The 27,001-nt window shown below is 47.6% G+C and overlaps 1 protein-coding gene and 1 long non-coding RNA gene across 2 annotated transcripts; one reads left to right on the top strand and one right to left on the bottom strand.

The window, feature by feature from the left end:
* Positions 1 to 7,283: 7,283 nt before the first annotated feature.
* LOC144159666 (uncharacterized) lies at positions 7,284 to 9,055 on the bottom strand. Its single transcript, XR_013320346.1, has 2 exons — positions 8,811 to 9,055; positions 7,284 to 8,320 (listed from the first exon to the last, which is right to left on the bottom strand). It is a non-coding gene; the product is annotated as an uncharacterized LOC144159666 (long non-coding RNA).
* A 1,514-nt stretch (positions 9,056 to 10,569) lies between these two features.
* Positions 10,570 to 19,994, top strand: Drp1 (dynamin related protein 1). Its single transcript, XM_077691291.1, has 9 exons — positions 10,570 to 10,796; positions 10,850 to 11,116; positions 12,003 to 12,252; positions 13,447 to 13,814; positions 14,058 to 14,663; positions 16,752 to 16,874; positions 17,422 to 17,479; positions 18,413 to 18,624; positions 19,860 to 19,994. Exons 1-9 carry the CDS (start codon positions 10,695 to 10,697, stop codon positions 19,914 to 19,916), a joined length of 2,043 nt encoding a protein of 680 aa, XP_077547417.1. The 5' UTR covers positions 10,570 to 10,694; the 3' UTR covers positions 19,917 to 19,994.
* Positions 19,995 to 27,001: the final 7,007 nt, after the last annotated feature.

The raw sequence follows: 27,001 nt of genomic DNA, 5'->3' as shown, positions 1-27,001 counted from the left end.
GCAGCACGAGCTGCAGTCTTTTCGGTCATGGCGCATTTCTGCTGAGTCTCAGGAAGTGTTCGCGTTATCAGTGAACATACGGCGGCGTGGGTTACTCTGCTGCTACCTCGTAGTACGCCGCCGCCGCCGGCCAGCATGTTGCAAATCATTTTCAAACCTCCCGCGCAATAGTCACATGGTTCGGATTAGCCCCGCACAATTGAGCAGCGAGCATGTTGCTGCATAACCACCCGCGCAAACGTCACATGGTTTGGATTAGCGGAGAATGGAACAGCGTCTGGGGAAAGTGTCAGGGGGAGGGCACTCCTTGGTGGCGGTGCATAAGACGTGCGAGGGAAAGGCAGTGAAAGAGGTGATGCCATAGCCGCACGTGTCGTACTCCCCTTCAGCCTTCGCCAGACACTCCTCTCCGTTTTCTTCCTTTCGTCCCTGCTGTGTTCGCTCACTAGGATACGTGGACAAAAACATACGCCGCTCTCGCGAAGCCCAGGTAGCGGTTACCAAAGGGCAGCCCCCTAAAACGACCGAAACTCACCGTCACTGTTGACGCTCAAATTCACTTCGCCAAATAGCTGCGAATCCCTGCCGGTAGAAGAGAAACTTCCCCAGTGGGAATGCCGGCTTGAGCCCATATTTCTTTTTGAGCTTGGAAGGCCTTCCGAGCGACATTTTCGCCGGTGTCTTTCACGCCTAAGTATGCGCCATCATCGGTGGCCGGTTTATGCGTGCACAGTTTGCGGGTAAAAAAAGGGGGGGTGTACATGCACAGCTAGGCTTCTTGCCGCTGCTACTGAAATGCCGGTGGCGCTGGTGCGAGATTTAGATGTCAAAATTACATGGCTCAATGCAGTTAGTTGGCTGTCCTCCTTAATCCAGCGGTTCGGGTGGTGGGGGTTGATGTGTTACACATACATCTTACACACACAGGAAGATCCATACGAGCGGGAAGGAAAACGTACAGCCACATCTTTGTCCTGGAGAATAGAGCTCAAGGGCTTTAAGGTTTTAAATCGTTATGTGACGGATGCATGCCGTTTGTTTGGAGGACGAAGAGCAAGAATTGAAGTGTTGGCCCGATCACAAGCGCCAATGGGCACAAAAACAACAGAAAGCTGCTGGCGGCGCCGTTACCGCACCAAGTTCACCTCTTCGAGTAGCGACAAATCCCTTCCGGATGAACAACAGCTTGCCCGCTTGGAATGCCAGCGTGAGCCAATATCACTTCAGAGGGCTATCAGGGGATATTTTCGACGGTGTCTGTCACTTTTAAGCACGTGCACATGTCTGGCTGCCGGTTTACGCGTGCGCAGGTTTGTAGTGAAGAATAGTGGGAGGGAGGAGGGGGGGGCGGGCACGCGCAGCCATGGGTTTCTTGCCCGCCCTGATGGATGGAATGTCCGTTGTGCTGGTGTGAGGTTTAAACGCGGACGTTAAACGGCCCAATGGGAACTGTCCGGAGCCCTTAGTGGTACAGCGGATTGGGTTTGTATGTTAAGCTATATTCAGACTACCGACGCAAAAGCCGCATCGTGATCTATGGACGAAAAAAATGGCATGTCACGCAGTTCGTTTGGCTGAGACGTGAAATGACGTCATTCTTTAAAGTTATTACGACAGTTGTGGCAACAGTCTGAACCCGGCGTTACACAAAGAGTAAGATGGTTACGACGCGGGAGGGACACAGGCAGGACCATGTTTATCTGCAAGAACAAAGCTTGGATCCTTCAGAGGTTCATTCAGCTAATTGGCTAGGAAGGATGCTCCATCGCAAATTACGACAAACGTGTTTTGTTTCGTGCACTCCGTGGACTGCATCCAGCTTTGCAGGTCATCATTCACACAGTGGAAGGGCACTCATTTTTTAATTGAAATTCAGTGCAGATGAGGTTGACAGAAAACAAAAGGACTATGCTGCACTTCAAAATAATTAACACAGAATAAAGCTTCTTCCCACCACAACGAAGCATGTAAAGTTGAGCAGCTTTATGCGGCAAAAATGGTTTAATATACCAAGTAATTCGGAGTACGAGAAACTGCCTACAAGAAACATGGTAAACCTTTCGCCAGTTCGTACCTTTCGTGTCTTTCGTTACGTGTGTACTCTTCATGCAAGTACCAAGAATTTTATCACGGTAGTTGATAGGCACACTTAGCTGCCAATTGTTGCAGGGGTCCAAGCTGAACGGAGATGCATGCCTTCTGTGAGCGAAAAGTTCGACATCCTTCTGAAGTGCAGCCGTACAGTAACAAAGGAAAACTGCACACTTTGTGGGAAACTTGGAAGTAAGGAAATAAGAAAAATTTGTCCTTCGGAATTGTTGTCAAACATTTTCATCGCAGAAGCTTGCTCCGTCTTAGGTGTTACCCCGTTTGTCCTAGATGAGTTTTGTAGTAGAAATTGTACATTTTTTTCTAGTGGGTTTCACAAAGCGATCAGGGTGATAAGCAAAAGCACATCAAGCACCTCAATAAGAAACGCTTCCCGTGGTCGTAATGGAACCAGCATCCCTTGCATTATGAAACCATTGTCTGTCAGACTGCGCCATTCTGACACGGTCGAAGCAGTTTAGATTTCAGACTTTGACTCAAGTTGCAAGAGTGAAAGCTTCGAGTTAAGGAGGCACATCGGTCTTTGATCAAAAACATTATTTTTACAGGTATGACATTAAATTTTGGGGGACATGTAGTTTTTCATTCTGAATATAGCTATCAAATTTGTTTCTGTGTAATGCGATTATATTCAAATTTATTTGGATTTTTATGTTTGATTTTACGACAGCCTTTATAAAAAAAAACTGCTGGAGGGACGCTGCTGAACAAAGTACCAGTGAACTGTGCACAAGTCAAGGAGTGCAATAATACTAACATTATCATTCTGTAGCAGAGGTTACAACCATTTGAAGTTTGGGCCTAGAAGGTGGGAACCAGAAAAACTGGTGTTGCCGTCCAGGCCCAAACTCCAAACAGCTGTTACTTCTGCTACAGACCATATATTATGATAATGTTAGTCTTATGGCAGTCAGTCCTTGATTTGTGCACAGTTCACCGGTACATTGTTCAGCTGCATCCCTCCAGCAGTTTTTTTACACGCTCTCTCTTTACCTTCTTTTTGTACTGCTTTTCATCTTTTTTCCCATTGTTCCCCTTCCCCACGTGTAGGAAAGCAAGCTAGGCCACAGCCTGGTTGACATTCCTGCCTTTCCTTTACTTTTATTCCGTCCTTCCTTCCTTACAAAGGCTGTCAAAAAATCAAACATAAAAATCCAAATAAGTTCGAATATAGTTGTTTTACACAGAAAGAAATTTCATATCTACAGTTTCAATGAAAAATTACACCTATCTCTCGATTTTTATCGTCCTAACTTTAAAACCCATGTTTTTTTGGTTTAAGACCAGTGTGCCCCCTTAAAAAAAATAATTTGATTTTTGGTAGACAGCTCGGTAAAAGACCTCCTAAAAGCAAAGATTGAGGTGTGTTTCCACTATACTACTGTAGGGTGCTGGTGGCAACTGCCCGGGATGAACCTCTTTTAAACTTTATTTCAGGAAATGAGTGAAGGTCAATCCCCTTTTACGGTGGGGCGCTACATGAATGGTTCATTTTTAGCCACTAGATCCAAATGTCATGTCTTCATCCTCTCTCTAAGGGGTTTTGGCACCTCCCCTTAAGGGTGATTGACCTTGACTTGTGACAGCCACGCAGCACTTATTTCATTTGTAACGTCATGGCAATTCGCAGTCCCACTTCCAGTTTGTTTCCTCCTACTGTGTACTGTGGAGTACAGACTACTGGGTGGTAGTAGTGTCGCCAGCAAGCAGTCCTCTAGCTCCCACGTTGCTGTTCATCTATTCCATCCAGCCACACGCCTGGTTGACAGGAAAGTGCAGTGGCTACTAAGACTCCCAACCCTTAATTTCGTCCATTTGCCTCATTCTCCCTCCCTGTTCGGCTGTGTGGGAAGGTTCAGCCGCAACTGCTGTGCTCCTCTACTGCTCCCTTTCCTGTCCAGACAGTGCCTCTCCAGATTTCCTTCTCTGCAATAGGCATGTGCAAATCTGTGGCTGTTGTCAGTTTCATCATTGCTCCTTGCTCTCCGTTACTTGTTCTTTCATGTGTTCATTAATTGACATAATTACAAGTAAAAAAACATGCACCCCTTTGTCTTACGACAACAATGGTTAACTCAGTTTTCTCGTGAGGGATTCCTTGCTTTATTGTCATCTGAGCTTAAACATTGACTCGTTGAGCTATCACTTTGACTTGCACGCAGTTTGGACTTTTGTTCGCAGTGGCTTTGAAACTTCGCCGCTTGATTTTGCATGACGAAAGCTTCGCATTCAACTGCCGTCGTCGTTAGATTGCGAGGTACACTATTTTTGTCTAATTTTGCATGTTGATGCACCGCTATCCAAATTAAAACTGCTTCGACCATGTTGTAATGGCGTCACGGACTTTTGTTCGCAGTGGCTTTGAAACTTCGCCGCTTGATTTTGCATGACGAAAGCTTCGCATTCAACTGCCGTCATCGTTAGATTGCGAGGTACACTATTTTTGTCTAATTTCAGGACCCTCACACCGCGAGGGTCCTGATTCGTTTCTGACTACAGGAAGCGTTTTATTTTCTGCACTTCTTCACCCACGATCACTATCATTGTCAGAGAAAGTTGGCTTTTCTGCAATGCCTTTTTGGCATGGCATATTCCACTGGTGAGACATAAAAAGTTTTGCTTTAAAATCAGGGGTCTTCCAGGACTTTTGGTCCAGTGAGTAGCAATCTGCACCTATTTAGAGCCATACAATACTGAGCAAGCACCCTTTGGTCCTTCCTGTCTTGTGCTAGCAGTCTCGTCATCTAACACATAAAGGTGCTCTCGACTTTTGTCCACACTTTTCACTTATCCCACAAACTGACCCAAACTCTTTTGTTGATTTCCAGTTGTGCACGTCACATTTGCATTCAGGGTCACCTTGGGGCAGATAAGTGCCTGTTTGTATTTTTATCAAGTGGTATTAGCCACAAAGCATGCTTTGCACTCTTGCGTGAGCAGCGTTATGGGGCCTTGTTGCATGTCCAGCAAGTGATGTGATGCCATGTCAATAAACATTCTTCAGTGTTTGTGACGACTTTGGTGTTTTAATTTTCTTGGCTTCACTTTCACATAGTAAGAGTTCCTATCCATCAAGAAGCATACACTTACAAATGCTAGGTACGTATTCTTTTTTTTTTTCTTGGAGGTGACATTTACAGTTTCCTTGGCAACACAGCATAACATCAAAACAAACAAAACCAACTAAAATGGCAAATTTGGCGTATTTTTAAAAATAATAAACAGTGCAAAAACAACAAAGCACGGGAGAGAGAGAGAGAGAGCACGAAAAGTGACAGCACTGCCTGTTTGTGTTTTGTTGTTTTCGTGCTAAAAATTTTCAAATAAATAAATATGCAAGTAATGCAGATAAAGAAGGGTAACTTTTTATTCGAGCTCGTTCCTTGGACATACAAGTACATTTCTTGAATCAATTGCTGGAATCCTGGATGCAATTTTCGATATTAGGCAAGCACTGGATTCTCGAAGGGACACAACAGTAAGTTGGTTCAATTCTTATTTGCAGTTGCATAGTGCAGTTTCACCCGTACAAAACATTTTGGCCAGTCCAAAGCATTGGTTTAGGTAGAACAAAAAAATGCCTGTGTGCCAAGTTTTCGAAGCATGTCAAAAGATTCATAGGTGGCCTGACTTAACCTATAGCCCTCCACTGCAGTACACCTCATAGTTGGCCCAAGCTATGCCGAGCTTTGCCACGTGAAACCTAAAAAGTCGAATTTTGACGTTTACAGCTACGCTGTGCAATGTATATAGCCAAGCATAATTTACTCTTCAGTATTTTGGCTCTATCCAGGTTTTCTGTTTATTACACCACAATCAAAGTGCGCAGTCAGTGTTGAATTGATGAGAGTCAACCCATTCAGGTTGAAAGCACGAAATGCTCTCCAACAGAAATGGCAGTCTTCACATGTGATCAAATACATAGTTCTTTAACACTAAACAAGGGCAATGCAGAATGCCAGGAGCGTAAAATATACTCGACGAGGTGCAGTTGGCCAGTGTGTAATTTAAGCAGCATTGTTTTAAGACAAACGGGGATTGGTGAAACAGCCGTGAGCTTCTGACAGCAGCTATCATCGTGACTGGCCAATTCACCTGAGTGGGGATGTTATGGCTATGTGTTGTAGCTTGAGCGTGTGACCTAATGAATCGCCAAGAAATTTCAAACTCGTAGTATCTCGGGTTGCTTGTACCTCTGGACGTTTTTTCAGTTTAAAGTCACAATGCGCTCCCTGGGTCCACCTTTAGTCAGCTAGAGCCACTGAGCTATAGTGGTGTCAAGGATGTAATGCTGGATTTGCACTAGGGACGTCCTGGGTTTGGTTCCCATGCGGTTTCAACTCTTCCCAAAGTTGTTTTGAACTCAATTCACTCTTTGCACTGCCGGCCAATCTAGGAGCTGTTGTGCTAGCACAGACAGTGGATAGTGGCTGCTTAGTCAATGGGCCACATATTGCTTTCGCGTTGATAAGGTAGCGTTTTCAAGATTATGTGTTATGGTCGGCTACAGTTGCTACATTTAGGGTGCTTAAATCCGACCATGTGCAAGTTGCAGGCCTGTGATAAATAGGTACAGGTGATTATCTAGATGCACAAAACTGCGCTTACTGTCAAGGCATGCCGTGAATTTGTTGGTGGAATGGACATTTACAAACATGCATTGGCATGGTTTACACTGCAGCAAAAAATTGAGGCTCCATATATGATGACACAAAAGGTGCATTGTACGATTGGACTACGGTAGCGTTGTCTATGGGTCAGCCACTAAAACATTCCTCAGAATGCTGGACCCTGTGCCTCATCTAGGGCTCCGTTTGGCATGTGGTGCCTTCCGGACTAGTCCAGTTGAAAGCATGTATGTGGAGTGCAATAAATGGAACCTACAACGCCAGCGAGCATACACAGATCTCCTTTATGCTTTTAAAATTTCATCCATGCCTCGCCATCCTTTTAAATCAGTTTTTCATGACACATCGATGACTGAACTCCTTTAAAATCAAACATCGTTCTCTGCGCCCTTCTCTTAGAGTTAGAGAGGAAGCGTCAGAGCTTGCTGTCTCCTTTTTAGATACAATCCAAAGTTCTCTAACATATTTTATAGCACCATGGCATCTCCGCCCTGTATCATGCGACACATCTTTCACACACGTAGATAAAAACCGAGCTCCCACATGTGCAAATCTGCAGCACTTCTTGTATTTGCAGCAGAAGCATCAGTGTTCTGAATTTTATACGGATAACATGACAATTCCAACAGGGACAAGACCACTTTGTTTTGGGGAGCTTTACCCAAAAAGACCATGGCACTTGGCAACGAAAAGAGCCCCAGCAGAAAACAGAGCAAGGCCTCACGGCTTGTAGAGGATGCCCTCATGGTAGAATGAATGATCCAGCAGTAACTGCCTGACATCATGTGATTTCGATTGCCGAGGCGTCTTCACCGCCGCTGTGTTGGCATTGAAGGAAGGTGACAGGAAAGTGTCCACAAAGTCGTGCGTCAAGGCTACTATTCCTGTTGACAATGTCCAGACAAAAGCCAAAATTACTACTAAACTAGTTTTCTGCACAACAAAGAGGTCACTTTCTTGCTTTGCCAGAGTTAATAACTTGCCCTTAAATAATCCATGCACAACGTACCTTCATCACAGATGGGTTTAGGTGCATCAAATTATTTGTTATACAGAACCTTTTTTACTGCACTAAGCAGTGCGAACTCGCAGGAAGCAGTTTTATTTCGTGTAAAGTATTTCCAAGAGCAACGCAATCACTTTTTTCTCTGTCTACCTTACTCATACTATCAATTCTTAAATTTATACCAGCAAATAGATAACAAATAGAAGGAAGAACACAATTCTGCACACGAGATATCCCCAGCTGTTCATTGCTTTGATACTCGCAGAAAGACTTGTAACGGTCAAGCTGGCATAGATCCGTAGATCGTTTGGTTTTGTTTTCACTGGCAGGCATTTCCAGTACACACGCTGCTGTCTTCATGGCTATCTACTGCCACGTTAGTGTAAACACTTGCTTTAAATGTACGCACAGAGTGAGAACGCAATGGTGGATCTAAAGTATACCATAAATTACAAGCCAGGCAAGTGCGGGAACCCGTTAGGTTGTGACAAGTGGCCTGCGAACATTAGTTCCCACTGGAATGGCAGGATAAGTGCTGCAGGCAGGCTAGGGGCACCGCGACTGCAGTCAAAAGATGCTGCAAGAGAAAGAAATGGAACATGAGGAATGAAACACCGTTGGTTACAACGCCCTCACGAACCACACGCACACACGAAAACCTTCCCAACAGCGTCCTGTCACGCTCCTAACTTCACCAATAGATCGTACTGCAAGTTCATTTTCGTTACAACACGGTTAGCACAAGGCACGTTGTCTAGAAAAAGCCTCGAGGCTAACAAGTGATTTTAATGACGCCACATTCAAGAAGAGACAAAGAAACGCCATGGGCGAGACGGGTTTGCATGCGAGCGAGTTTCTGCGCCGTGCAACAAACCGTCAACAGCTCGCGATCGCCGACAGAGGCGAACAGAGCAGCATAAACAGTGACAATGACGCAAGACGGTGAGAACGCGCCGTTAAGAATTTCGTAAACGTCGCTAATATAACTGCAGCGAGCAGAAAGCAATTGAGCTTTTCAGTAGGAGATATGCGAACTGATTGCAAACCCGCCAAAAAGGAGCGCTCACCTGAGTCGGCCGATGGTGGACAGTTGAACGCCCACGGCTGATTGCACAGCCGTAGAGCCAGAAGACGCTGGAGCTGTTGAACGACGATTGACAGGGCGACAACCATTCACACTTGCGTTGACAGCCAAAGTCCAACGCGGCTACTTGAGTCTCTACGGCGCGCACGCCGTGTAGGCAGCACTCGGAAAAATGTAAACATACCGCGCGGGAGCGCTGGGAACAAACGTGACGTCACATCCGCCTAGCGCTCATCCTCACCCGCCGAAACGGTCGGTTAATTCCTCCCCTGAAGGGCAGGTCTTTCACCAGGGCTCGCAAGCTTGGACGTTCCCTGTCTTCCCTATAGGCGGCGTAAAAATCGACGCCCCACGTGACCAACCTTGACCAACCTAAAGCGCTGTTTTCGACCATCAAGCCCACCAGACGGCGCAGGCAAAATGTTACTTTTGGTATAGAATACAAAACATTCATTCCGTGACTCAAAGAGCCCACACAGTTCGCTTACAATGTGTTATTTAAAAATACTATTAACAAGTTCCGCATCAAACATCCGTTGAGCAAAAATGTACGCAACTTTTTACGAACAGCCGACTGGTGCACCACCTTGTTTCTGAATTCGCAACCACAAAGCCGCCAATTCAAATTGAAACCGCTGCAACGGCCGACCGTTTCAATGTGCGCGGAGCACCGGTTTCGTGACTGTTATTGCTGTTATGTGCTTTTGCGTCCATCAGTTGTTGAGAGGACTGGCAAAACACGAGAATTGAGTGCTTGTGGAATGACAAATGTGGGAAATTCCGCATCGGAAGGCAGCTGTCGAGGCCAGAATATTCGATTCTTCAAACAGAAGGTGAGTGTTATGCACTCCGCTAGAAAGACGGTGCAAAGGAAACCGTTGTCGCCGTCAATACTTCATTTGTGCCCTTCGTTCGAAATCTTAGCGCAAGTGAACGAGTTGTTATGGCAAAAAAAAAAAAATGTTGTCACGAAAGCGACGTACAATTGCAGCGATCGAAATGAAATGATGTCCTGGCCTCTGTAAACTTGCGGATGTCAATAAACGATTTGTTCTCACTTGCTGCTCACTGTGGTCTGTGCCAGTCGAGGCCATCTGGTCACCTGGCGTAACATCACTTCACTAGCGCGGCGCAAGTAAACACGCGACCAGCGTGCCAGCCAGGAGCCAGCAGGAGCAGCCACGGCCGGACTCGACGCCCCTTTCGCGCGCGGGAGGAGGAGAGTCGAGTCCGGCCGTGGAGCAGCGAGCCGGCGGCCGCCGTGCGAGGGCAGCCATGTTATTAAGGAGCTCAAGCGGCCTGTGCAAAAAGCATCCGCCATGTTTACAAAGCCGTGTTTACAGCGCCATCAAGCGGGCGTACTGGGTAGTTCACGACGCCGCCACTACGCTTTTTCTGGCACTACAGGCAAAGCTAGACCTTTGCTTCTCTAAAATCCTCCCTGTTCTGTGCTTTCACAGAGGTGTTATGGGAAGGCAAAATTAGAAATCTTGACGCAACCTATTCGGCAAACTACACCGGTTTTGCACAAAATGCACTGAGTGCAACTAATTTTTTATAGCTACAATAACAGCGGCAAATTTTAAACTTTAAAACTATTTTTAACATGTTTCTACTCAATTATTAAAGCTGTGAACATTATTTATTGTAACATTTGCAAATTTATTTGACAAAAATGTGTTTTTTAGATGTAAAACGAGCAACTCCAGTGGCGGTTGGGAGGTGAGAGGTGGTATTTAATCGCGATGCTTATGCACGTTACCGCTAGCGCAAGCGGCAAGCACGGGCCAGGGCAGTGGCGCTCAATGGGGCAGCCGCAATGTTGAGTCAATGAAATGTTAAATTCGTGTGGTGAATAAGCAGAGTCATGGAGGCTTTGATCCCAGTCATTAATAAGCTTCAAGATGTATTTAACACGATCGGCGCCGATGCCCTGCAGCTTCCGCAGATCGTGGTCGTGGGCGCTCAGGTGAAGGATCGCGGTTCCGAGTGCGTGCTGCTCGCTCACCGATTTCTTTGCAGAGTTCGGGCAAGAGCTCCGTCCTCGAAAGCCTGGTGGGCCGAGACTTCCTTCCGCGCGGCTCGGGCATCGTGACCCGTCGACCTCTGGTGCTGCAGCTGGTTTACGTCTCCAAGGACGATGTCCAGCACCGATCCGCCGACGAAGGCACCATGCAACTTGAAGAGTGGGCCAAGTTCCTACACACCAAAAATAAGATCTACACGGACTTTGACGCGGTCAGAGAGGAAATTGACGCCGAGACCGACCGTATGAGTGGGACCAACAAGGTAAGCCCTTCGGCTCATTCATTCGTGTATGATCCCGCTGTCCAGCCGACCGCGCTGTTTTGAATCAGTACTCTTTTTTTTTTTTTTTTTTTAAGTTTGGTGCACAATGATTCTTAAGTCTCGTCTTAATCCTCGAAATGGCGGAGGAAACGGAGTGACGAGGGGTGCTAATTTGGCACAGTATTTAGTTTCCGTGGTTCCCCATAAAGCGTGCGCGATCGTTTTGCGTAAGAACGTCTTTCGAGCCTCTACCTACGCCTTCGTTTAATACACTAGCTTTAATTAAGCTCCCTAAGGCGCTGAGGCGTTGGATGGCTTCGTTTGTTTACAAGTACACATCATGGCACACCACGCCTTAGTCACGCCTACCAGTGTTTTTGACCGCTGGGCATATCACGCCTACCACAGTGCTTTGTAATCGTGTGCTTGAAAGCGCGTTCATGTGTGCTAAAGTGAGATGAACCGATGCGTTTATAAATATTGAATTCATACTTTCTCTCTTGAAGAAATGTAATTAAGATCTGATAATTTTTTTTTCTGGTTCCTGAAGATATTATCAAAAAAAAAAATCAATCATCATTGATTTTTTTTTTCTGGAATGGCATGATGTTTAAAGTTGGCATTAGTACCGCTGACGGAGCCTCAACTCTTCCATTAGCGGAAAAACAATCTCGAGAAAAATACACTGCTTTCAGTTTCTCTTTCACGGCTTTTGATTTGCCAGCCAGTGTAAGTTCTAGTGAAATGGGTGGATGCGTGGTCAGACATGATAAATAGCATGAAGTACCATGCAGAGTGGCTTCAGGGATAGGATGTGGCTTCTTGCCCCGGGAGTTGAGTCAATGCGGACTGCACGAGCATGTGAGTGAGGCCGAGCTGAACGCAGGGCATCTGCCCCGAGCCTATCAGCCTGAAGATCTTCTCGAACCGTGTGGTGAACCTGGCACTGGTGGACCTGCCGGGCCTGACCAAGGTGCCCGTGGGGGACCAGCCGGACGACATTGAGATGCAGGTGCGCTCCCTCATCCTGCACTACATCAGCAACCCCAACTCGCTCATCCTAGCTGTCACGGCGGCCAACACGGACTTTGCCACCTCAGAGGCGCTCAAGCTGGCCCGAGAGGTTGACCCTGACGGTGCGTGCCTCCTCTCTCTGCGGGTTGCCCCCCCCCTCGTGTTGCATCCCCTCCCTAGTGGCAGAAACCCTTGAATGGTACAGTCGGCAAAATGCTTGTCTGTAACGCTCGATCGGCGTGCTTTGGACTGCGCGGGAGACACTTAGTGATAATGCCTGGTTTGAGACCGGCAGAATGTGAGCATGCGCAGCCCGTATCAGCGCGATGGCTGTGTCGCTGTGCCCGTAGCCTTGGCTTCTGCACCTTTGACCGTGATAAGCGCTGCATGCCTGCGCTGCCAGGCCAGGAAACAACAGCGGAAATTACTCGCCTTAGCGCGCACTATGCGAGTTTTCCGTCTGCATTAGCTTTAGCGCACAAATGTTCATGCGCCCTCGTTCTGCCAATACGCTGCATTAGTACCACATGCACCACTATCCGGTTGCTGCGCTTGGCTTTGCTTGTCACTGCCGACGGGCTAATGCCACAATACTTAATTCACTGTTCAAGCAATCATGGACCGATATCTAGTCACTCTAGAACACCGGCAGCGATTCATTTTTGGTGATTGTTGTTTGTTTTCTCGCATACAGAAAAAAATACCCTGTATAAATTGCGTAGGGCATGGTGAAAATTAAGTATTGCACGTAGTTAAACGCAGCCAACGCTGTATTAACACTCTCTAATCTCCACTTTTGTTTCCCGGCCCGGCAGTTTAGGCAGTGCTCCTCACGGCGAAAGAAGGTGCAGAACCTAAGGCGACCGGCACAGCAACAAGCGACACAGCCATCGCACTGACAAGGGCCACGCACGCTCACACTCTGCCAGTCTCAAACTAGATGTTATCACTAGATGCCTCCCGTGCAGTTCGGAGCATGCTGCTCGAGCGTTATAGATAAGTGTTGCCGGCTGTACTAATTGCCCAAAGAATGTGTAAATTGTTCTGCTGTGCACTTAGCCCCTTTAAAGTTGGCTCACTGCTATGCACAAATGCACTGCTGGAAAGACAATTTTTATAGGCAAGATAAGCAGTGTTGGAAAACATGGAGGCCCTAGGGCCTTTTATTAATACAACTTACTTATGTGGTGAAAGTGTGGCAAAAGCCCCAAAAGCCAAAGTTGTATGCTGCCTTCATGTTTCCTTTTTTTTAAAGCCAGCTCCCCCCCACTCTGGTGAGGTTGTTGGTTTTGGCGGCCATTTTGCCCTGGGCGCAGGCCGGCGCACCCTGGCGGTGATCACCAAGCTGGACCTGATGGATGCCGGCACGGACGCCATCGACGTGCTGTGTGGCCGGGTGATCCCTGTCAAGCTGGGCATCATCGGGGTGGTGAATCGGTCGCAGCAGGACATCAAGGACCGCAAGCCCATCGAGGAGGCCCTGAAGGACGAGGCCCTCTTCCTGCAGCGCAAGTACCCGGCCCTGGCCGCCCGCAACGGCACTGAGTACCTGGCCAAGACCCTCAACCGCCTCCTGATGCACCACATCCGCGACTGCCTGCCCGAGCTCAAGACGCGCGTCAACGTCATGATCTCCCAGTTCCAGTCCCTGCTCAGCTCCTATGGCGAGGCCGTCCAGGACCAGGTTTGCCATGCCACGATGGCTCCCGCAGTTTCTCCTTCGGCTCCGCAACAGCTCTTGCATAAAGGAGCAGCACTACTCTCAAATTTCAGCTGCCACCTCTTTGCTTCTCGCTTGTTGCGACTGCACACCCACTGCTACCCTCCCGTCATTTGTGGCTTGTGAGACTTGCATGACATCAGTCGTGCATGACGGCCAGCCTTTGTGAGAGAGACCGTGTTGTCGTCCTCCTTTCCCCGTGCGCAGGGCCAGACGCTGCTGCAGATCATCACCAAGTTTGCGTCGTCCTACTGCGCCACCATCGAGGGCACGGCGCGCAACATCGAGACGACCGAGCTGTGCGGGGGCGCGCGCATCTGCTACATCTTCCACGAGACGTTTGGCCGCACACTGGACTCGATCCACCCGCTGGGGGGCCTGAGCACGCTGGACATCCTCACGGCCATCCGCAACGCGACCGGCCCACGCCCCGCCCTGTTTGTGCCGGAGGTGTCCTTTGAGCTGCTGGTCAAAAGGCAGATCCGGCGCCTGGAGGAGCCCAGCCTGCGGTGCGTGGAGCTAGTGCACGAGGAGATGCAGCGCATCATCCAGCACTGCGGCACCGAGGTGCAGCAGGAGATGCTGCGCTTCCCCAAGCTGCACGAGTGCATCGTGGAGGTGGTGACCCAGCTGCTGCGGAGGCGCCTCCCCGCAGCCAACGCCATGGTGGAGAACCTGGTGGCCATCGAGCTGGCCTACATCAACACCAAGCACCCGGACTTCCACGACGTGGCCCACGCCCTCACCAAGGCCACCCGCGCCCACGAGGCCGCCCTGGCCGCCCAGGACGGCCCGCCCGCCGCCCCGGCCGAGGTACTGCTCCTCCTTTCCTCCTGCCTCCAGGTGTCGCTCGCCCTTGTCTGCCACGTCGTCGTTTTTGTTGCACTGCTTTCCTATCTTGTTCTGATAGTATTTTTTTTTCCCTTTTGTCGACCACTGGTACATGAACACAGATGCATAAAGTGTGGGCCACTCTCATAATATGTTATACATATATATACAGGGTGTCCCAGCTATCATGCACCAGGATTTTAAAAAAGAGCAATGGCGTTACTCGAAGAAAACCTAATGCATAATGTTTGCAGTACGGTGGAGAAGCGGAGAGTATTTTTTTTGTTAATGAGACTCAACTACTTAGTTAAAATTATCTAACTCGAGAACTACTGTCCTAATCACTGGTGTCAATGAGGCACTTCTAGGTACCCACGAGGGGCATCTTACTGAGGTATTTTCAGCGATGAACTAACTGCGTACTCATTAATTCTGACCGATAAAGAAAACCCGCGAAATATGAAAAATACCACATCATGGCGCTTCTACGCGCATTGTAAAGCAGCGTCCCCAAATACGCTGATTGAAAGCAACTGCTTCGCCTGGCACCCGCCCGAAGAGACAGCGTATCACCTTGATAATGGCATATGCATGGAAGGAGCAGCAACAGCAAGGTTCGCGGGGTGCGTGTGCAGATAAGGCACAAACTCGGTCGTGATTTCTTGTTTCTTTCTTTGGTTATATCACTCTGGCTAACTCAGAGGCAGCCTGTTTGAGGGCTATGCTTAACGATGCGCTCGGAGGCGCCGTCACGTGGTATTTTTCATAATTCGCGGGTTTTCTTTATCAGGCAGAATAAATGTGTACGCAATTAGTTCATCGCTGAAAATACCACAGCTAGATGCCCCTTGTGGGTACCTACAAGTGCGTCATTGACACTTCAGTGATTAGAACAGTACTTTTCGAGTTATATAATTAATTACAGTTAATTAGTTAAGTCTCATTAACAAAAAAAATGCTGCCACCACAGTACTGCAAACATTATGCACTGGGTTTTCTTCGAGTTGCGCCATTACCCTTTTTTTAAATCTTGGTGCATGATAGCTGGGACACCCTGTATATATGCGTTATTTGGCAAAGTTTGAAATATAACACCCTGATGAAGGCAAGTCTGCTTGCCGAAATGTTGGCAACACTTCTTGTAATTAAATTTAGAAGCTTCATACACATCAAAGCAAAGACATTGGATATTATTTGCAGGAAAAACTTTGTTTTACTTTTAATTTGTTGCACAGTAGAACAGGCATACCTGCCAGGTTTTCCGAATTTTCTGGGAGACACCCAAGTTTTTATGGTTTTGTACGATTGTACGACCGAAACAAAAATCTCCCGGAAACGCACCCGCTTTTGGCCAAATCTTTTTCCCCAGTCTGGCCAAAATGTGCGGGAGGTATACCTGACGATCCAACCCGACACCAATTGGCATTATTATCGTTGAAGTTCTTAAAAAGCGTAGTTGGCCATGCGCAGTCGGTGAACCTGTTCGTCCCATTGTTTGTTTACGGTTTATAGAAACGCAGTGCCACCGCCGCTTTTTTTTACGCACGAGCACGGCTGTTCTGGACGGCCATTCCGAAGATTTAGCAAGTCTCCAGTGGTGTAGCTTGTTGTTAGTTTAGACGAAACAACAAAATAGTTCAGTTCCTGCTGTTTTGTATTGCGCATGGCAGTACTATTTTCAGGACTTTCTGAAAAGGACAGCGTCAGCCACGTGGAACATTTGAGTGGTGTAGTTTGTTGGTAGTTTGGATGAAGACACAGTTCATTTCCTGCTACGTTGTAAGTAAATAAAAAAAATGTGTTTACAGTTACCCATTCTGTTGTTGCTACTACCCCCCCACTTTCCCCTTCTCGGTAAAATCTCCCTAATGCCATCCCGGCAAACCTGGCAGGTATGAGCAGGTACAAGTGATGGGAGTGAAACTAACGGAAGGCAGGGGTTGGGGGTAGGGGGCACTGCTTGATCCTCGTCACATGTTGTAGGTGTGTGTAGGATTCTTCAGTGGGGCCAGAACAGCTGTTCCCCCAACGCAGGCTTGTGTAGTGCATGTGTGCCAACCTGTCATGCAGGGCCGCCGTGCGGCATCAGCCGCAGGGGATGGGGCGACAGCGGTGAGCAGCAGCCAGAGTGCCGCGGAACTCAGCAACCCAGCCACGCCTGTCAAGAAGCCAGTCAACTTGCTCCCCGAGGAGGTACGCCCAAACCAGTGCTCACTTGCTGGGCTTTGTCCCCAACAATTTATGCAGTGGACAAGATAATGAAGCTTGCTACTGGGTGGAACTCTGAGAATATTCTCAAGTTTAGTAACAATGAACACTCCTTTAGCAGTGAATTGCAGAAGTGGAAAACTCATTGTTGCAAAGACGGCATGCTGCTTATTGGGACATGAGTTCGAAAAGATGTAGCTCCTGATCAGTGTCAGTTGCTTGAATTCACCTTTGCTGGGTGAATGGTTTTACAATTAAAGAATCTGGTCAGAGTGAGTTTTTGTGGTTTATAAAAGGAGATTTCTGCATGCGGGAGGGCTACAAGTTGTTTTTGGGCATATTGTTTTTTCTGCGGGTACAGACTTTTTTTTTTTTAATTGTTGTCACAGGTATAGATATCCTGGAATCTTCATTTTTTTTTTAATTTTACTGTATCATAAAGCACTTTTCTTGCCTAATAGTGGCAGGTTTTTGTGAGGCTGAAGTGTGACTGATCTTTTTCCACCATTTCCATGTTTGTCAACTGTTTCAGCCGACAGCAGGGCCTCGCAAACTTTCGGCTCGAGAGCAACGAGACTGTGAAGTGATTGGTGAGTGGCTGAATGGCTTCTTATACAAGTAATGTGAAAGCTACCCAAGTTGGGATGACCACAAACAGGAAAGTACACACAGACAGGCATAGATTTGCGACTTCTAAAATTTTTTTTTATGTTACATTAAAGATGCACCAACTCGCCCACTAATGTGCCCAAGACGTGGCAAATTTTCTCAGCCTAGGAAGGGAAAAAAAGGGGAAAAAAAACCTTGTTTTAAGGAGGAAAAAGTAAAAAGGAAACAGCCAAGAACAAAAAAAAATAAGCAAGAAACTGATTCAAATTCATAATTAGATATCTTTGAGATGGTGGCGACCTCTCCATATCTTTCCAGTTCAATTATTTTGTTCATTTATTTTTCCCCCTGAAGCTGCAAAATGGCTGATCATCAGGATGAGGGAAGCCGCATATGGTTTGTGCACAGCTTGTGGCACAAAAGTAATTATCACTAGCAATCAGATGTTAGGCAGAAATAACAGTGCCGTTCGTTTCCTCTCCCGCCCCTGGATAAAAAACTCCCTTCTTTCCCCCCACCAGTGCAAGGGACAATATTGTGATACCATGTGTCTCGACAGGCAGTGGTGTAAAAACACCTTGTACCTGGTACTCTCTTTGGAGGTATCATAACAGTAATGGTCAAACAATGGTGTAGGTCAGTTGTGATTACAATGTTCTACCTTCATGTGCAGGAACCAAAGCTTAAAAAAAAGAAACATGGCCTTGCTTGAAGGAAAAGTGTAGTTGTGTACTTGCATCGCGATGCATTGTCATGATTCACGGGCCTGGTCCTTACCACCACCCTCCCGCTTCTTGTGGCAGACAGTGGCACTCGCCCCACGCCCCTTTCAGTGAGCAGCAGAACAGGGAGGTATTTAAGGGGTCCCCCCCCCCCGGAGTGGACTGCTTCTCAAGTGCTGCCTCCTCTTCCAGAGCGGCTGATCCGGTCGTACTTCCTGATTGTGCGCAAGAGCATCCAGGACTCGGTGCCCAAGGCCATCATGCACTTCCTGGTGAACTTTGTCAAGGACAACCTGCAGAGCGAGCTGGTCACCCACCTCTACAAGCACGACTGCTTCAACCAGCTGCTCGCCGAGTCCGAGCACGTCGCTGTGCGGCGCCGCGAGGCCGCCCAGATGGTCAAGGTACCCCCCTCTCCATGCTGGGCTCTACATACAGACTTCTGGGCTTTTCTCCAAGTCAATCTAAACGAAGAATAATTGTGCAGACTCTCTTGGAGCCCCTGGAGCCGCTGAAAATTGCCAGTGTGTCCAGGTGTGGCAGGAGGTTGTATAAGTGGGGCAGGAGTTCGTGGTAGCCTTTTACTTGAAACTTCTGGGATGGAGTGCAAGTGAGCCTCTTCCGTACCGCTACTCCGCTGCCTACAAGTGAGTCCGACTCCGAGGCAGAAGTAGCAGAAAGCGGACCATGAGGGCGTGAATGTGGCGGGTGCTGCCGTTCGACGCTAGAAGCTGCACTTGCTCCACCTTTCTTGCTGCATTACAAATAGCGGCACTTAGCATGTTGCACAAAATAGAGCTGGCTGGCACGGGGCACAGGAGCAGCGCTGGTATATTACGGCTGCCCTCGTGCTCGCAGAGGTCGTGTAAGCAGCTTTGATGTTCCAAGCCAGCAGGGGCAGCTGATAGCAAACCAGCCAATGATCGGGGTGGACGCCATGGCCTGAATATATGAACATGGGTAACATGGGGTCATTCAGTCGGGATGTGCACCTCGCCAGGCTGAAAACTTCTAACCCTTTCAGTGTTGTGTTAGGTACTGATACATTTTCCCATTTCTGTTCAGCTATGCCCATACTGACATTCCCATACGTTTCCCGCCAATACATTTTCCATTGCACTCGGGGACTGTTAAATGGGCACACTGTAAAAACAATAACCCCTCGTTGCACTTGCAGCTGTTGCTATAAAATACTAAACTATGACATGCATTGAAGGGGCACTTTTTTTTGTAAAATAGGAATGGTCAAAGAAGGGCTTCTTACAGGTTTCCTCAAAAGCAGTCACAAAAATTGGCTGCATTAAAGCTACACTGTGTTTTGTGTGGCTTGTTTTTAATGTTCTTGCACAATTAAGACTTTCATCACCTAAGCTGGGCATCATTACCCGGGGGGGGTGTCAGATTTATTATAGCAGCTACGAGGGCTCCACTTCAAGAGGCAGGCATTGCTTGTTGTTTCAACCTGCTGTTAGCCCTGTGCCACCAAGTGTTGCGCTGCATTGCAGAAGGAGCAGTCTCATTTGAAATGGCCCTGCTTTTTGTGGGCACTTTGCTCTGAACGTTTTCTCTCCACTGTCAGCGCACAACCCTTTAATTAAGGAGCGACTGACGGGTGCCGTCCCTGTTCCCTCCTCTGCAGGCGCTGCACAAAGCCAGCCAGATCATTGGGGAGATACGGGAGACCCACATGTGGTGAACTTCCTGCCACAGCGTGGATGCCGTGTAGTATTGTTCGTTCCAGATGCACTTGAGAGATAAAGCCGTTCCAGCACAACTCCTGCGTGTCGGGTGCATCACGTTGCAGTTCCCCTGGCCCCCGTGTGTGCTTGCAAAAAGAAAAAACATCACCAGTTTCTTCTTTTTCTGTTTTGAAGCACTGCGATGCAAGCCCCGAGTGTGACTGGCTGTAGCCTGTACTAGGAACAGGTTGTTCGCGCCAGCACAGCCAGTGCCACGGGCAAAGCGCTAGTTTCGATTTTTTTGCACTATTGCAAGTTGCCAGCAACCTGCTGACCTTTTGATTTGTGTATGCTAGAAAGCAGTATGTATGCTGATGTAAGGTACTGCATGTATGCATGGGGCACTGGGTGTTGGTGGTGCAGCTGAGCAGTGTTGAGCCTCGCATTGAGACCGATTTTGATGGGCTGCGAGGTGCAGAGAAGACGCCTTGAATATTGGCAGTCCCATCTCTAGTTTCCTTCTGATATCGATGGCTCACACTTAATTTGCTCCAGCTGTAAATGCAGCCAGTCAATCCTGCACTTTAAGGTGGCCAAAGTGACGGGGGATGCAAGCACAGAGGCGTTCAGGAGTACGTCTGTGTGATCAGGAGTGGATCCACAAAAACTTCTAGGGCATTAGAGCTAATGAACTTATGCCTGGTGTCAATGTTTATTTAATGCCACTCTCGTGCGCACAATAGCAATTCTGAGCAAAAAAGGGCAGCAAACAGGACAGATTTATTGCCTTGGGTTGCTGGAATGAGGCAGGAGGGGAGTCGTCTTTCATTCTTGGCATTGGCCAGAATGACATGCATGTGTCAGGAGGGGGTTACACTGTTCACTGACGACTCTGTGAAACCTTCAGTTTCCTTTGGTCGCCCATATATTTATTAATGGCTAGGGTACACTGCAAAGCCTGCTTTCCGTAAGCACGATTGGATATCTTGCCACCCGTTCCTTGATAGTCACTGGGCCTGTGCAAATAGTACTGATAGTGTTTTATTTTGCTCGAATAGTTCTGAACTGCAGCAAATTGTTGCAAACTTAAGCGAATACCTTGTAAATGCCGATGCGGAAACACGTTTCCAATTTCTTGGGTAAGCTTCAGTAACTTTACAAGTGAAAAATTAGGCTGAGCTAAGAACTTTGTAGAAACTTTCCTGTGGTGTAAAACCGAAAAATAAACATAACACCTTCAGTTAGCTCACAGTTTCAAGGCAACAGTTACACAACTACTGCTATTCTTATGACAATTACCATTTCATTCTAGTACTGTTTTCGTCACTGTGCTGTTGTTTTGCAGTGCCGCTGCTATTCTAACAACCTATATTGTACTTCCCTTGAGCAACAACAATTAAGAGTGTCAGTAACTCATTTCCTTTCTAGAAAGGAAATTTGGTGTATGTGTTGTGGATACTAGGCAAGAAATTTGGCCAGGGTTTTAAAACTACACATGCGCTCCCTTGCGTTGTACCTATTGGCATGGTGGTACGACTCCCTCTTTGCACATGAGCTCCGTCCATGGAGTCTTTCTATTAACAGTGCATCAGTATTGTGATTTGAGGTCTGCATCATAAATTACCACACACACTTGCTGTGAAAAATCCTCCAAGTGCACAGATTTGTGCTGATTATTTTTTGTAACAATTCAGGTCTTGCAATGCTGCATCGTAAACAGCCTCGGTGTGGCGTCAGCATCTCGGCATCAAGAAGCCAGATTTGATGGCACCGTGGAAGTACAAACTTTGACAAACTTATCATTCTATATGTCTTGAATACAAGATACATAGGCAAGCGGTGAATAGAGAAGCGAGGAATGAATGCAAATGAAGAATACAAAAATAGGGAATGAAAGCATATTGTGGAAGTGTGATGGATTTTGATTGAATGAATGAATGAATGCAAATGAAGAATACAAAAATAGGGAATGAAAGCATATTGTGGAAGTGTGATGGATTTTGATTGAATGAGAAAAAGCAGTTGCTTGAAGCGTTGACAACCCTGGTTGTCTAGAGAGTGTTTATCTGGTCACCTGCAGTGTGTGTTTGCCCTAAACAAAGGGATAAAGCAGCACCAAAAGCCCCTTCCTATACTCCAGCTCTGTAAAACCGCAGCCAGAGCTGCCGGGTAGCTTCTCTTGGCGCAAATGCACTGTGGAAAAGCCTGTCGCTGCTGCGTGGTTTTAATGCGAAAGCGGCACTCGGCTAGGCAGGGATCGGAGTTGAACCCAGTTCTTTAAATGTGGAGAGAAGGGTGCCAAGAGGAGATATTGTATGCAGGGTGTCGAACTGGAATTTTTTCGCGTTCGGTTCGGGTTCTGGTTCAAGCCTTTCGGGTTCAGTTCCGGTTCGGTTCCGGAGCACCATTCTGTTCCGGTTCGAACCGGTTCAGACAGGTTCAAACGGGTTCGGAGAAAAAAAAGCAGGAGTGTTTTTTGTGTTTAATTTTTTTAGTGCTGCGTTTTCGCTTCAATGTAACGGTATAAAAACAAATTCGTATTGTAAGTTTCTTTGTGCAAACGTTCTCATTTTTACAATTCAAAATGACCCTGTAATCCTTTTTTCAATTTTTTCGAAATCTCAAATGCTTCCGGAACGTAGTAAAGAACACGTGCAATACTAAGATTATAGAGGGTCGCAAAACACCTCCGTCAAAAATTACCGTTCTATATCTATTAGGCAACTTGGAAACTTGCTGAAAAGACTTCTCTCTTTCTCTTCTTCGACCGCCGGAAAAAAAACGTCACTACAGCAGGGCCGCTATTGGCCGGCTTTCCTTCAGCTGCAGCAATGAACGCATTCGATAGCCACGCAATAAAATTGGAGATGCTTGAACTTAAAATTCGCGCAAGGCCTGGAAGATTTCTTTCTATGTAAGCACTGAAGGACACACCACCACGTATCAGTAGGTTTGAAATTGTTTATTTACATGTTCCGTTGTCGCGTTTCACTGTGGTAGTACTCATCATCATCGCCAGCCTATCTACGCCCACTGCAGGGCAAATGCCTCTCCCATTAATCTCCAATCACCCTGGTCCTGCGCTAACTGCGACCAATTTGTCCCCGCAAACTTCTTGATCTCATCTGCCCATCTAACCTTCTGCCGCCCCCTGCCACGCTTGCCTTCTCTAGGGATCCACTCTGTTACCCTTAATGACCAGCGGTTATCTTGCCTTCGCATTACATGCCCTGCCCACGTCCATTTCTTCTTCTTAATTTCTACTGATATGTCCTCAATACAAGTTTGTTCCCTGACCCACTCCGCTCTCTTCTTGTCCCTCAATGTTGCACCTATCATCTTCCGTTCCATTGCTTGCCGAGTCGTCCTCAATGTAAGTTGAACCCTCTTAGTGAGCCTTCAAGTTTCTGCCCCGTAGGTGAGTACCGGTGAGATGCAGCTGTCATACACTTTCTTCTTCAGGGACAATGGCAGGCTGCCATTCATTATCTGAGAATGCCTGCCGAATGCACTCCACCCCATTCTTATGCTTATAATTATCTCTGCCTCATGGTTGGGATCTGGGGTCACAACTTGGCCTACGTAGATATATTCGCTTACCACTTCCACGGCCTTGTCACCTATCTTAAACCGCTGTGCTGTCCCAAGGTTATTGATCAGTACTTTGGTTTTCTGCATATTATTTTTAGGCCCACGGTTCTACTTTGTCCAGTGTGGTAAGCATGCTTTGCAATTCCTCCCCCGAGTTACTTAAAGCAAATCTTGGGTTACTAAGGTATTCTCCGTTAACCCTTACTCCCACCTGTTCCCAATCCAATGTTCTCAATACTTGTAAACATGCTGTGAATAACTTCGAAGAGATCGTGTCTCCTTGCCTGATGCCCTTCCTTATATAGGCATTTTACTGCTCTCAATGTGGAGGATGATGGTAGCTGTGGGACCCACTGTAAATATCCTCTAGTATTCTTACATGATGCATAATGGTAGTAGTAGTCATCGTCAAATCCATCTATATCGTACGTCGTCTTCCTCACGCATGACTGGCGGCCCAGGATCGCTTTGTCCGCACGCTTTCACGTGTTCGAAAGTGGAGCGCGTCAACACGTGCTAGAAGAACCGGTGGCAACCGGATCCGCGAACTATCCGTCTGTAGCGCGAACTGTCTTGTGCATGCCCCTTGAGGCGCGGTCGCACATGAATTGTTTTCTTAGTATTTTATTTTCCGAGTGCCGCGCGCAGGCCTGGACGATGCCAGGCGCTCCACGTAAGGCGCCTGTCCACGTGCGCGGTAAGCGGCCGGAGTAACTATGACCCGGGGGTTTTCTGATGACGCCGCACGCATTAGAGCCAGCAACAGCAGCTTCGCTTGCAGCTTGCACTACTGGCACAAGGCTGGAGAAACAGCGGAGCTGAGAATCATCCTCGCTTTTTCGGATCTTGCTCTTTTCCTAGATTTTTCTGGGCTCTGCTCAGTTTTTTAGGTTTCGGGATGTTCTTGCTAGGCTAAGCTAAGTTTTGAAGGGTGAGGCCAAGTTTACCCGGTTTTTACAAGGCCGTTCCGGTCGGTCCCCCACACTGACAGCGGATCCCAGGGGGAAGAAGCTGGGTCGACGTTCAGCTGCACTGTATCTCCAGCCTTGCCCCAGTAGTGTAGCTGCGCCAATTTATTTTTGCGTTTTAGTAGCCCATAAAAGACTCTCACCTTTAAGATGGTATATAGTAAAGGGTGCGCACACGCATATGCCCCTTGTGCTAACACTCGAGCAGGCGCGAAAGCTGGCTTCACCGTTATACAGTCCTTCGGTGGTGCACCGATTTCGGGCAGCGCAGATTTGGTTCTTTGTAATTTTTTTGCGAACGCCACCAAACCAGGTTCAAGCGTAAGCAGCCCCGCTGTTAAAAGAAAGCCACAAAAGCAATGCAGAAATTAAAGGCGTATCTGCTGCGACAAACAAAGCAGGCAGCACCGCTCCGTGCTGCGATACATAGAGCTTTCGCAGTGCTTCCAGACGCGAAGGAAAGAGTGAACGCGTTTATCGGAAGTTCTGCCGAGTTCCTTTAACTACACAATCCACTGCAGAAGGTTTTTCATTGCAGGTCAATGGTTACAACATGAGGGGAGCACGAACTGCCGTCTTCTCGGCGACGGCGTATAGCGCCTGCGTCTCACGAAGTGATCGCGTCATCAGCGAACGCATGACGGCTCGCGTTAAAGGAGCCATGAAGACAAAATACAAGTTGGGTTTATTAGAAAGACTGCTTAGTCCCGATAACAATGATACCAATATCATCGCAATCTTCGAACAAATAATGGAGATATTAAAGAAAACGTGTGAAAATGTGGCGACCCCCTAGGCAATTTCCCGCAACTTTTCTATGACGTCACGGAACCTTGTTTGTGCGATTGGCGGCCGCCTAACTGACCTGTCGCGACGACACATGACTGGACGTCTGTAATGGGGCCTCTAGTTCAATTTTACCGCATCACTTGAATGCTAACGTGTAGTTAACGCACTAAAAATTATATTTTATTGTTGGCCCGTATGACGTCATTCTTGCTCATAACACGTCACTGTGGCGCAAAATTTGAAAGTTTTTAAATACTTCTTGCTTTTTTTTCGTTAAAAAAACACCTTTTGTGGCTCTAATGGAGCTGAGTGAGATACTGAATCCTAGTGCTTTCAAATTAAACGAACTTGTATTTTCTCTTCATGGCTCCTTTAAGCTCTGGCGTTCTCTCGTAGCGCGGGCCGTCGCCGGGGAGCATGTCTCGCGCGGCTTCATCATACCGCCCACCCGCTCACACTTTTGCATTACTTTCACCCTCCACTTTCACGTTTGCTTTATCTTCGGTGGCCTCTCCGTTGTCTCGGTAACAGCGAGGCCGACCCTGAGAGACTATACACAACGAGATCAACGGGTGCTTAAAAGCTGCTGCCAAGAACATGAGTCCATGGAACTGCCGCGGTACCGCCTTGTGTTCCACTCCGCTCACCGACCACCTCCTCTTCAAATAAAGCATCCTCGCCGCAGTCTCCCAAGAGGCAGGCATGTAACCTCCTGGCCAGTGGGCAGCGCCCCGGTGTCGCCGACGCCACCTCCGCCTCCCCCTTCTGGGATCCTCGCCTAAACCTTCTGGCAATGGGCACCTTCCCTGCAGGCTACCCATTGCCAATCCGTCCGTCTACCATCTTTTTTTGATTCCATCGAGTGTCGCCGTGGTGCGGCTCTGCGTCCCACACCCCCTCCTGCAGGGTACTGGTGACGGGCCGCCCCTCGTCTCCAAATCACGCATCCTCGCCGAAATCTCCTGACTGGCGGGCGGGCAGGCAGACAGGTGTAATTTGCTGACAAGCGGGAACTCTTTTGGCAGCACAGGCAATTTCTCTGCGTAGCAGAGAGCCTGCCCGATCGCCATCGTATTTTATACCATCAAATGCCCATACAAGCACGTGCGCACACACGCGTATTTTCGCCCAATAAGGCAAAAAAAAAAATTCGCATTAAAAAATTGGTTGATCTGCTACGCTTTTCAAGTACCTATTTTCCGCTGACCAAGTAGCGGAAGCGCTTTGGAACATCGTGCGGCATACCCTCCCATCCAGGAAAAGATCCACTCCAACGCAAGGACAAGTGCACGCGTTGGGTGACATGCAGCTCGCGGAGCCCCATCGCTAAGTTCTGCAGGTAGGCCCAATGTTTGCCTTTGAGCGCCGTTTTTAAAAAGTGGAAAAGGTTAGCTTATTGACCCGTGCCATCTCTTCTCATGTTCCCAAAGGCGATAAACAGCGCCGCATCAGGGAGTGCATGGATGCCGTCGTGCGGCCTACAGTTATAGGCCCGAAATAAGCTTCAACTGGAACGTTATGGGGTATTACACGGTAAACAATGACCTGAATTGCTTTTAACGTGAAGAGGACTAATGCGTTGTTTTACCGAAAGGTATGTTCTGTGAGCAGGCTTTCAGAGCAGTGCATAATGCTAAAATAAATTGGGGAAATGCTAAAATAAAATTGGGGAAATGAACAGTATCTAACACAAACTGATAGTATATACGGACAACTTTAAATTATATTGAGGGTTATAATAGGAAGAAAAACTG

The sequence above is a fragment of the Haemaphysalis longicornis genome, unplaced genomic scaffold, assembly GCF_048455015.1.
Source record: "Haemaphysalis longicornis isolate Haplotype H1 unplaced genomic scaffold, Haemaphysalis longicornis Haplotype H1 scaffold_10, whole genome shotgun sequence".
Lineage (NCBI taxonomy): Eukaryota > Metazoa > Arthropoda > Arachnida > Ixodida > Ixodidae > Haemaphysalis > Haemaphysalis longicornis.
Note: the sequence above shows the minus strand (reverse complement) of the source record. Positions and strands in the feature narration are given on the sequence as shown.